This window comes from Amblyomma maculatum, chromosome 1 (genome assembly GCF_055883805.1).
Source record: "Amblyomma maculatum isolate TAMU_Amacu chromosome 1, ASM5588380v1, whole genome shotgun sequence".
Taxonomy (NCBI): domain Eukaryota; kingdom Metazoa; phylum Arthropoda; class Arachnida; order Ixodida; family Ixodidae; genus Amblyomma; species Amblyomma maculatum.
This window is the reverse complement of record NC_139344.1, coordinates 372,169,243-372,182,008: the sequence shown is the minus strand read 5'-3', so window position 1 is coordinate 372,182,008 and position 12,766 is coordinate 372,169,243. Positions and strand designations below refer to the sequence as shown.

The following is a 12,766-nucleotide window of genomic DNA, read 5'->3' as shown; positions in this document are numbered from 1 at the left end:
TGCTTGATCGTGCGATAGCAGCTTCGCTTAAAGCCTACCTTTTGCGTGCATGCTTGAGTTTTGTGCTCTCAATGAAGGAAACACGCTAGACAATAGAGGTGGGGAATAAACGTTTTTATTTAGATATCACTTTATTTATAGTTTACCCTCTGCAACCTTTAATTTCTTATTGAAAGTGAGGGTAGCGAATGAGCCGGAAGTTTTACGGCTCTTATCGCCCACCCTGCGAAAGTGCACCTCTGTCGAATTGCTTTTGAAAACTATACAAATGATACGATTCTACCTTTTCGAATGCCTGCCCCTTTCAAGAAAGGCTTTTGAGTATAGACCCTGTTTTGGGTGCTAACCCATATCATCCGTCGGCATTGTAGTTTTTCCTGCTGCTGCCACTTTTTATTTCCTTTTTCAGGCTATGTGATCACCGGTTCCAGGCTCAGAGATACATGCGGGAGGAAGAGTTTTTCACTCCTTGCCCTACTTTATTCAACCCCCCCCCCCCCCCCCTTTCCTTTCTTACTTGGCTTTTCTTTCTCGGAAGCAAAATCGTATTTAAACCGTCCACTTGTCGAAACGTTGGCTCGGTTTGCGAATTGAGGCTCCTCCTCTACCCTTGCCCAGTGCTATTTCATACTGTGTAGCTATCTTCTTTCTCTCGTTTTACAATGGGGACAAGGTGTTTAGGGAGCCAGTAGTCTATTCAAGAAGACACATTTTTGGGTTGTATGCTTCGCAGGATGATAATGAAACTTACCAGGGATTATGATTGCGAACTGTATCGTTAATGAGCAAAGGCGATAGTTTTATAATGCTAGTGTTCATGACTTCAAGTTTGCGCGTCAGTGAAAAAAGTGATTCTTGGCGATTAATTTCTTAAAATGAAGTGGGCTTGACTTCTGCAATACAGCCTGCAAATGCAATACGCGTTACAGTAGTTGCTCATTTGCACTGTTGTAGTCACAATTTGCCCCACCTTCCGCGGAGGATAAGGCCGGTACTTTCCCTTGTAGGGAAAGGGCCCAAAATAACCTTTCATCATTTCGCACTAATGTCACTGGCACACGAGTTCATCAGACCGAATGGGCGTTGCATTACTTGAATTAACTTGATCGACTGTCTTTAGTGGCCCTAGTAAGTCGTCTAGCGAAGGCAAATGCAATTTGCTTAGTCAGAATCATGGTGTGTTTAATGAACTTGATGATGAAAAAATCGAAAGAGCATTAATTTTTGGCACAGTTTTTTTCCCGTTTGTATCCTGAGTTGAGGCCTCATACTTCGCCTCTCTTTGAAGCGCCTTCTAGTCGCATGATTAGCGATTCCAAGGGATGGCGACTTGACGTAGGTCATGGTTCAGGCTACTGGATTGCAGTGAATGTAACTCCTGCGTTAAGTCCGTAGAACGGGACCATGAACCTCTTATATTTACACGTAAGGCCCGGTGGATACAGGCCAACCATGTTATTTTCCTCTTCATCTCGATGGGGTGGCATGTCCTGTATCCTGCATCATCCAAGCTTGTGTCGTGCTTGTAGAAGATGCCGCAGTACATGAAGCGCCTCCTGGACAGTCATGTTTCAGTGTGAAGGGGCTCCATTTCGACAGGTGTCTTCTCGCCGTTTTCTTTTTGGTGTACACGCCTCGAGGACTCTTCTATCCTGTAAGCCAAACAGATAAGCAGATGTCTTGTTACCTTACGCATACGTGACTTCAAGCCTCCCAGCAAAGATAGACAATACTATAGAATATCTTGACATCCCTGCTACTTCTGAGTGATCCGTTCTTTGGTACACCACCTTTAATTACACGTTTTGACCCAGACATTTCTTTTGTTTAAACTCAGTCACTTCCATGCACACTGAACCGTGAGAGCCGGTTTCAATACCATCCGCGGCTATTGTTTTTTGACGGAGGGAAAACAAAAGGCGGCAGTGTTTGTGTGTACGTGTGTGGCCGATAACTAACTGGAGTTAATAACGTTCTAGTGGAAATCAAGAACAAAGGATGGACATAGGGAGGACATGTAGTGCGAAGAGAGTATGACGGATGGTCGCTAGGGGTAACAAATTGGATTCCAAGTGAAGGAAAGCGTAGCAGGAGGCGGGGAAAGCTTGGTAGGCGGATGATATTGCAACGTCCGCAGGGGGTGAAGTGGATGCATCTTACACATGACCGGGTTAAAAGAAGAAGTATGGAACAGGCCCTCTCTCTGCAGCGGGTAGTGTCTGACTGATGATGCTGATGCTAATGATGATTAACCAAACTTTTTATCTAAGCCCCTTCCCTGCAAATGCAACTGCACCATTAATTCTTGGTGAGGCTTGAGCCTTGACGACGCCTTGCAAGCACTAATTTCAAGAAATAATGCAGCATAAAAAGAAAAAGCTTTTCCTTTGTAAATGACTTCTGCATTTTGAAGTTGTGTCTGAGGACTAATAAAATCACACAGGCGATATTAAGAAATGAATCTGTAATAAGAGAGCAAAGAAATTAAATCGTATTGGCCCACTTTCCTACCTTCACTCTTCTTAGCTACGGAAGTAATGTAGCCAGTATTTATGCATATAAAGTAGCTATCTTAATATCTGTTATAAAGAGAAATGGCTCAAGAAAAAGTTATAAAGCTAGAAACTATGGGTATAAAGAATAGGTAGATGGCGATCGAATTAAGGAAAGATATACTGATAGAAAGATCACTAGTAGATATATTGTAATATTTGCTGCTATTTGTTAGTATACATGTGGGGCTACTCTCTTACCTGTTTAATGAGAAGAACTTCTGTTCGCGGCCGAATCTGTCAGCCTCCTCGACTGTCTGGATAAGCGGGTAGCCCTTGGTTTCGGGTAGCCATGCAGCAGCAATCCCCGCAGACGTGGTCAGCACCGCCATAAAGAGGAACGGTATCCAGGCACCGTGCTTTCTCTGGTTCGTGAAAAGAACGGTTATCCATATTTACCCGTAGGGTGCTTCCCGGTCATTTCACGTTCTTCGATGCTTTGAAATGTTCCAACAAGTTAGTACAATACTCTTTGCCTATTCGCTGTGCATGTGATTATCCTGTTTCTCATATTGAACACAGGGATCGGGAAGTTGTCTGCTGGTGTGAATAATAATATCTATTCATGGTATCAGGCCAACAGCGCTCATTTGCCCGAATAGAATTTCAGATGTGCCAGTTAAGAAGTGTGATCGTGAAAGGTTGTGGGTGCTTCCAGTCACTAATGTAACAGTAGTAGTAGTAGTAGTAGTAGTAGTAGTAGTAGTAGTAGTAGTAGTAGTAGTAGTAGTAGTAGTAGTAGTAGTAGTAGTAGTAGAAGTAGTAGTAGTAGTAGTAGAAGTAGTAGTAGTAGTAGTAGTAGTAGTAGTAGTAGTAGTAGTAGTAGTAGTAGTAGTAGTAGTAGTAGTAGTAGCAGTAGTAGTAGTAGTAGTAGTAGTAGTAGTAGTAGTACAAGACTTTATTGAGGCGCAACACTTAGGCGCCTAATACATAGATAGCCTGCTGGACGAGCAGGCGCTGTTCTTCTTCACCCTCAGTACCAAGCCAGTCCACCCAGGTCCAGATAGTATGGGAGGAGGTGGGAAAGAATCCCGATTGCAATGCAACCGGACATGAAAATAGGCAGTGTGAAAGGTTGGCATTGAGAGAAGGGCAGTTGGGGCATGATGGATCGCGACGGAAAGTGTAGAGATATAGCCGGGCAGGGGTTATGAGTGTGTTCAACTGTATTTGCCGAAGGATATGAGCCTCCCGAACGGAAAGATTAGGATGAGGGTCGGGGTAGAGCTTGCGGTCTAAGCGAGCAGTATTGTAGTATTCTCTGATGGTGGCGCGAAGAGACACTCTCGACCCGCACTCCAAGGATCTTGGCCAGGGGATGAACGGTGCCCGGTTACGAGTTTCACGGGCGAGCTGGTTCGCCAGCTCATTGCTGTCAATCCCCGAGTGTGCAGGGATCCATCGGAGGAAGACGGGGCACGGCTGCAGCGCAACGAGTGCAACCTCGAGCTCCGTGGACAGATGACGTGTTAGAGTTATAGATTGAATGGCACGGATTGCAGCCTGGGAGTCAGTGTATATAATATACTGAGGCACAGGTGGGAGATAATGGAAACTTTGAATGGCATGAACGATGGAGAGGACCTGAAGCGAGATAATATTCAGAGGGTGAAGAAATGGGCCGCTAGTGTGTGTGACAGGGGTAGATAGACGAGGATGAAAGAGGACCTGGCTTCTGGACCCACGAGGAGCCACATGTGAGGCATCCGTGTAAGCGACCCCATGGTTATTGAAGGGCGGACTATGATGAGAGGCAGCAGCATGTCAGCGGCCAGCATGCAGGACTGGTGACATATTGGCTGGAAGAAGAAGTATACGGAGATTTGTGGCCTCTGGAGAGGAAGGAGTTGGCAGCGGGACTGACTGGATGGCGGAAATGTTAGCCTGGTTTAGAAGCCAGTGTCCATGAACTGTGCCGGAGAGGCGAGCTATCTGTCGGTCACGGTGAAGAAAAAGGAGACTGCGAAGAGGATGAAAGAGCCCGGTGGCATAAAGCTTATCGGTGGAAGTGGTTATAGGAAAACGAAGAGCAGCTTTTAAGGCCGTGAAGAGCTGTTGCAAGTGTGTCTAGCCACAAGAAACGATCCTTGGAGAACAGATTGTAACGAGAGGTACAAAAGATAAATTCCTAAAGGTTTCACAGGAAGTTTTAAAGAAACTCAGGTCCAATGGTGCTGCTTTAATTAATACTACTTAAAGTAGGCCGTTTCTGAACTCCACACGTTTACATCACCTAATAAGAACTGCGCCCGTCTATAAGCAAGAATGAGTCCAAACTATAAGAACTATAATCTCACATACTACAGTGAAGGCTTCTGAGGGAAAAAACAGAAAATATTCAAAAAAGTTTTTTCTAAGGAAAAATCTTTCTCACTGGCTACTGTCCATGGTGTGCATGCGAGCACCCCAGTGAAGCAAATACCGAAGAGCAAAGGACATGTGAATGATACGCCATTGTGAAGTCAGATATCAACGTTAAATTTAGTCAGCGCACAAATTAACATGTTAATTACGTTAAATTTAAAGTTAATACATTATGACTTGCTGAATTCTTGCATTTTAGAGCGAAGCTCTGAAGCACCCGTTTCTGAATTGCGCGTCGTAGTCATCGGCTTAGTTAAGCCTTAGTCGTCGGCTTCGATTTAATATATATTTGCATCATCAGCATTTGTCAACTCCATCCAACACCATTGCAGTGCCTCTTTATATGCTGCAGCTGCGAATGTTAAATGGCGAATGCAGTCTTGGAATGAATAATTTGCGAACAAAGGCCGCAAGTCCTTTTTGCGGGAATCGATTCCTCGCATCACCGCCCAATATATCCAGACAAAGAATGACACGCATCACCGCTGCTTCTCGTTCGAAGGATTCTTATCAGTTAAGCTGTAGACTTACCAGGTAGACGACATGAGGTACGAATGCCGTGAAGACCGCAGCCAGCGCGGTGAGAACGCCCACCGAGAAAGAACGCAGTGGCGTCGGAAACAGTTCGTCCGACTGTTGGTACATCATCATGTACGCCGCCGTGGTGGAGAACTTGGCCACGATTGAGGAGATCAAGAGCACCACCCCGGCTGCGTCACAAAATTACGAGGGACTTTAACGAATAAAGTAGCAAAAGGCCAACGCTAGAGTGCCACATTCTGCTACGCAACTGGCACTAATTAGTATGAAAATAATTGATTAATTAGTGCAATAACCGAATAGTAATTAGGTAGGCAATTAATTGAATAAGTAAAAATGACTGCTACTTAGTTAATTATTTAATTACTTAATTAGGCACAAATTGGAAATTAATTATCAAATAACTATTCAGTACTTGATCATTGACTGACATATGGCCATATAAGGGACGCGTTCGGGCATACTGTGGTGGTGATCTGTGATTAGTGGAGAACTTTATGACGTCCTCCCGCCTCGGCCAATCAGAACGCCGCAAAAGCGGGACACGTTCTATCCACGACAGCATGAGCCATTAAAAGCTTTCGCCTTAAAAGTGGAGAGAGAAGCGGCGTTCAACATTGTTCGAGGTAAGCGCATAAGGAAGAAAACGTTATAATAGAAACCGCGTCATGTTGAGGTGCAAAGTATCCAATGCGCACACATTCGCTCAAATTTTCATGTTGTGTAGGAGTAAAAAGTATTCCTCTCGGCAGTGATCATGTCTGTCTGGTGCGGCGTCATTTTAAACAACAGAGTGCACATCATTGGCGTCTGTTATCGTCCACCTAATGCAGACATCACATTCGTGAATGAATTGCATGACGCGGTTAACACCGTCGTCCTTCGTTATCCAGCATCCCCGGTATTTCTTCTAGGCGATTTCAATTATCCATCAATAAACTGGACATCGACACCGCCTACCTGCACACCATATTCTTCGAATTGTCAAGCTTTTCTCGATATGTGCTCCCTTTTCAATTTTGATCAGGTTGTTGATGGCCCAACGCGTGTTATCGGCAGTTCTGCTAACATTCTTGACCTGATCCTCACCACTAACCTTGATATGATAGGCCCAATAATTTTTATGCCGGGACTCAGTGATCATTCTTTACTTCATTTCGACCTAAACTTTACCGCGTCTTCAGCTACGAAAAAACGCAAGATTATATTTGATTACAAAAAGGCAAACTTTGAAGAGATAAATAGAGAACTTTCGCTCTTCCTTGACAACTATCTTAGTGGTTTTGAACATCGTTCTGTCCAAGAGAACTGGGACCTGTTCGTCAATAAAATTTCATATCTAACTGAGGCTTACATTCCCAAGAAAATACTAACAGTACATAGACATTCGCCATGGTATAATCCGTACTTAAATCGACTTTCGAACAGAAAAAAACGCTTATTTCGGGCAGCAAAACTGCAGCAGACTGCGTCACGCTGGCAAGCATACACTAATGCATCTCACACCTACTCTCAAGCTGTCGCTTCTGCAAAATCTACTTTTTTGAAATACACTCTACCATCCTTGCTCACTAATAACCTTAGCAAATTTTGGAACATCGTACTAACTCCCAGAGCAACTCAGAGATTTCTTTACTTGACCAGAACGACTTACCTGTGCCTAGCAAGGAGTGCGCATCGATTTTAAACAATATGTTCACACTAAACTTTTCATCTGCAACTAATCTTCAATTGCCTACACATTCGTTTTCGGGCTATACGATTATGCATCCAATATCAATAGATGCCGACGGGATTGCAAAGCTAATTGAAACACTAAAACCTTCATGTTCCTCTGGTGTTGACAATATAAATGCAAGATTCCTTAAAGAAACAAACATGTACTCCTCTGTCCTTTTGGCAAAAATATTTCAACAATCTTTAGATACTGGCGCTATTCCTGTACATTGGAAGCAGGCGAAGGTGATTCCACTTCATAAATCCGGTAACAAGCAATCTCCCCTTAATTATCGCCCCATATCTCTTACTAGCATACCATGTAAAATTCTTGAACATGTCATTTGCTCACACCTAGCTAGTTTTCTTGACTCGAACCTTTTTTTCAATCCAGCGCAACATGGCTTCAGGAAATCATACTCATGCGAGACACAGCTACTTTGTTTCACAAACTCCATGCTAACCCTTATTGACAACCGTTCCTTGGCTGATTGTATCTTCTTGGATTTTTCTAAGGCCTTTGACAAAATCAACCATCATCTTTTACTACTTAAACTCAAGTGTCTTAATATTGACAGACATCTTCTTACCTGGGTCGAAGTTTTCCTCATCGGTCGATCACAGCATGTCTTTGCTAACAACAATAATTCACCGTCAACACCTGTTACGTCAGGTGTACCACAAGGGTCCGTTTAGTGCCCTCTTCTTTTTTTAGTTTATATTAATGACCTTCCTAACTGTGTGACTTCCCCTATTCACTTATTTGCCGATGACTGTGTTATTTATCGCGAGATTGCTGAACCCACCGATGTTTCTGCTTTACAATCTGACCTCAATAATATAACTAAATGGTGCAGCACATGGTGTATGGACCTAAATGTTAAAAAATGTAAAGCTATGCGAGTGTCGCGCAGTAATTCCCCCCCTGCTTGCTATGCATTGAATAACACTCCTTTAGATACTGTAACTTCGTGCAAATATTTGGGTGTGCATATTACTAATGACCTCAGCTGGAAGCATCATATTGATTACATTATTAACAACAGTAACCGCATGCTTGGGTATTTGCGCCGTAACTTTTCGAAAGCACCTGTTTCGACTAAAATGACTATGTACAAAGCATTGGTACGTTCAAAGATTGAATATGCTTCTGCAATCTGGGATCCCGGTTTCACGAACTTGAAATCCTCCCTTGAGATGGTTCAAAATAATTCAGCGCGTTTCATTCTTTCCAATTACAGTCGCACTAGCAGCATAACTTCAATGAAACTAACGTTATCTTTGCCATCTCTCGAGCTTAGAAGGAAAATTTCACGTCTTAGCCTTTTTCACAAAATTTATCATCATAACGAATTGAGGCATACTTTCATTTCGCAGCCATCGTATCGCTCCTCCCGCGTTGATCATGCTTACAAAGTAAATGTCATAACTTGCAATACTAATGCCCTTTTTCATTCCTTTCTACCTCGTACGTCAGTAGAGTGGAATCGCCTTCCACCCGATATCGCATTAATCCAAGATCACGATTCATTTCACTCATCACTGATGCAATATCTTGAAGCTGATCCGTGACACTTTTTCCCCCCTGACTATTATCTTATTTCCGTTTTTGGTTTTTCATGCTTGTTTGCTCCCAGTGCTGTTGTTCTTTTCGCTGTATAATGCTGTTCTCTCACCGCTTATGATTGTTTTCAATTTATTCCGCTTGTATAACTTTCTTTATTGTAAGATTGTTTTCGTTGTTCTGTATTCCCTTGTTCGTTTAGCCTTTGTTATGTTTTGTTCATTTAGTGTTCTATGCTTTCTATCATATATGATGTACCACTCCCCTCTGTAATGCGTATGCGCTTGAGGGTAATAAAATGAAATGAAATGTATAGGGCGTACTCATAGCACAGCGGAACGATCTAGAAGGATAGTGAAAAAGGGTAATGTGTTTGATAAAGCAGCTGCCTTGTTCTTGAAAGGTTTTCAATTTCGATGTATTTGAAGTCTGTGGTAACCAATCCTACACTTATCGAGGTGATTTCTTTTGTTCTTGTTGTGGAAGAATGAACAGGGAAATTTATTAGCTAGCAAAGAGCAGCAAAAAGGCAGCTCTGCGGGGCCTCAAACCACGTACGAAAACTTTCTATTGTGGTTGTGCCATTAACTTACGTTCGGGTGTTTCACAGCTGCGTTCCATTTATAGTAAAAACATATACCTACTTTTCCCAGAGGATGTTGAACTTACTGTCGCCCCACGGGGCGGTCTGTCTGTATTAAGTCCGCTGTTCGCTTTGGCACACTTGGCGAGAATTTTTGGTCGTACGGAACACGCTGTTTCATCTGGAGCGTGAATTGATGCATCAGATATAACTATAAATGATCACCAAATAAGGGCAAAGAAGAGCATGCATAGGTAAGGAGAGGTGGTATGCGTGATGTGCATTGTTACTTTTTTTATTCAGCGAGAGGAAGGGTAAAAATGGGGATTCTTTGAAACTTCTCAAGAATAAATTCTACGTTTACATGTAGGTGGTGTTATAAGAGCTGTTCATGATTGAAAACTGGTGAGAAAACGTGCATTGCTAAGCTTATTTTTACCGAAAAGTTTCTGACCAGAGCCGGTTTTCCGCGAGATATGCTGAAACGTATTGCTTACACACAGTAGAAAAAAAGGAAGATGCACTATGCTCCGGTAAGTATAGGCGACCTTTCGGAAAATGCTTACTCTCAGTACTCAAATTTTGCAGCGCTCCCGTACGGCCAAGTGGTCGTGAAACTGCATACTAATGAGCTCGATATCTTGTTCAACACTTCGAGTACGAAAAACACGTCTCTATCTTTGTCGTTAGTTTGGTCGTATTCGAAAAGAGCTTCCTGTCGAAGTGGCGCATGACTTCGAAGAAGCTTTTATTCATGTGCCACTGTTCTGTTAACGTTGCCCACAAGCACTAGCTGACGGGCTGATAACTACCACTCGCAAGTTTCGCTATTAAAGATACTAAGGAAGTGCTCTACGATAGTTGAAGTTTGAAGTTTATTTTCAGTTTCCCCCTAAAAAAAGACTCAGTGATCTTGAACAAAATGTGCTTTCGTGCACCTAACGAAATTCAGGTTGCCATACCATCTGTATTCTAAGGACACAGCTGCACACATATGAAACAAGAAAATATTGCTTTCCCTGCTGAGAAAGATACACATAAATAAATATAGAGAAACAACGTAGCAAACACCTGAAACATTAAACAAAACCCTTGACATCAGTCATCTGGAAGCGCTTACACATAAAAAAAATGCACACGTAACGGAAAACAACAGACAACTTAGTGCATGGTTTAAAACAATTTGCATGTCCCCATTGCACTCATTTGCCCATTTTAACACCTTTCTTTGAAAAAAGAAAGAAAAAAAATTTTTTCACTCACAGCACGCAAAGTAAGTAGGAAAATCACAATATATATATATATATATATATATATATATATATATATATATATATATATATATATATATATATATATATATATATATATATATATATATATATATATATTCATTTCATTTCATACCATTTCAACATCTAAAACAGGTGGTATGTCCAGCCTGCCTGGCAGTGAATTTATTAAATATAACTACATTGTTCAAAGTACATCCAGAAGCAATACGAAAGAGAACACACGAGCTCTGGCGAAGCGAGATGATCGTCCGCCTGTGGATGTTCTACGCATCGGAGGCGCGCCCTGTCGCGCCTTCTAGCCATCTGTTTTTGAAACTGATGTGGCAGCTGTGCGCGTCAAATTACTCGCTCGCTGAGTATTACTCTTCCTAATGGGAATCATTGTTCTTAAAATTATCACTATCCTAAAAATTGCGCGCACGCATCGTTATGCCTGCGGTGGGGCGTTCCTCCAGTTTTTCGAACCGCGAAGCATTGAGTTCATGTCGGCATACCGTGTTAAGCGCGAAGCTGCTAGTGTGTTCAAAGTAGCCGTGACGTCAGTAAAAGAGGTAGTTGAAAACGTTTCTGCGAGGGGTGCTTCATCGATTTCAGCATCAACGTACAGTTCTCGTGCAGCAAAACATTTGTGGGCTGCATGTTGTGTACAGCTTCGTCTTCTTGGCCTACAAAACACATCGCTAATGTGCGAACATTTCAGCTGTAAAAAAAAAAAGAATAAATAAACAGACTAGAAATAGTCAACCGCCAAGGCAATTGCATAGTGAAGATGTTGGTTGTCTGATTTTGATGCGAAGGGTTGTGCGAATTGTTTTCTGATTTTGAATGCGAAGGGTTAGAGTTAGTGGAGTAAATAATAATTTATTCCTTACAGAATCCATAGTCGATAAATAACGGCTTGTTCGTAATGCGAACAGTTTATAGTAGGTAACAGCATGATGATTTTATATCATCAATCGAACCTCATGGGACCCCGTAACATATCGTCATGAAGTAGGCGGAAAATAACACATCAAAGTACTCGCGTGTCATCAGTCTTGGCATTGGTGCTTTTATACAAGGTCTTGTATGTTCCCGTCGAGTGTATAGGTCAGAATCCGACTAAAATTCTTTGCTAATCAAAACCGCATCAGTTGGGTGAGTAGAGAGAGTGACCTTACATCTGGTGAGCAACTGGTATGCAGAGTTCATAATCATCGGGTGTGCCCATGGGAGAAAGTTCAAAGATGACCTTTCGCATAAAAGCAGTTGGGGCGGACTATGAGCTATGGGTTACAGAAGAGGTACAAACGGGACTATAAGCATGACACGGTACCATATAGGTCATTGCCGGCCATCTCAAGTGAACATTGTCCTGAAATTCTAGCAAACCGGAAAGAGATCATGACGAACCTTAAGAAGGCTCCGCTGCCAATTTTGGCGGCGAATAAGGGGCAGTTTACAACACCGCTGTAAATCATACAGCCAGCATGCAGCAATTTTTTTCCTTGCATGAGCTCCGCGCACACAAAACGTGGGCGATGCCTGACCACGTCCCCAAGCGTGCATCATCACGCACGCAAGAAGCTGCCTTTATAAACGTCGTGACAATGCATGTTCAGCCGAACGGTAACAAGCGTTGTTAGTTGAGTGGAGTGAAATCGCAAAAGAAAAAAAAAAAAAACTGCGCTCCTTGCAATCAATGACAGCGATTCCATCTCGTCGTCGCTGCTTTGCTGATAGCCCGCAACCGATAAGACGTGACAGCGTCCGTACAAAACAAATTTTAGGGTGGGAGACGAGCAGCTGCAAGAGCATAGCGCGCTGTGACGCCCAAGTGGCACCGTAGATGTGGCGGCGTTTTTGGCAGCAGGCCTGTGTGTTTCCGACGGTGCAAGATGTATGTTTTCTCAGTGATTGTGTTCGTCTCGTTGGGCTCACTCTGCGCTTTGACGAGGTCGCCTGCAGTAGTACTTCGCACTAAGGTTCTGCATGCCATGACCCTGGACGAAAGAGGTTTCAAGAATGCGCCAAGGACCTCCTATCACCCACCCTAGACAACGCAACGTCAGGTAACGCAAAGCATTCCATGCTTACGTCTATTCTCGACGTTGGTGTAAACATCTCGGTCTCAGTGGCAAGAAAAGCATTTCTTTTTTTTCTTTTTTTTTCT

At 42.9% G+C, this 12,766-nt stretch overlaps 1 protein-coding gene across 1 annotated transcript in view; it reads right to left on the bottom strand.

The window, feature by feature from the left end:
* Positions 1-565: 565 nt before the first annotated feature.
* The window catches only part of LOC146208199 (beta-alanine transporter-like), a 47,367-nt gene continuing 35,166 nt past the window's right edge, over positions 566-12,766 (bottom strand). Inside the window, exons 8-10 of the mRNA XM_084587222.1 lie at positions 5,448-5,626; positions 2,754-2,917; positions 566-1,652 (exon numbers count right to left, since the gene is read on the bottom strand). Coding sequence (XP_084443348.1) covers positions 1,565-1,652; positions 2,754-2,917; positions 5,448-5,626 — 431 coding nt within the window. The 3' untranslated portion in view covers positions 566-1,564. The remainder of the gene's footprint in view (positions 1,653-2,753; positions 2,918-5,447; positions 5,627-12,766) is intronic.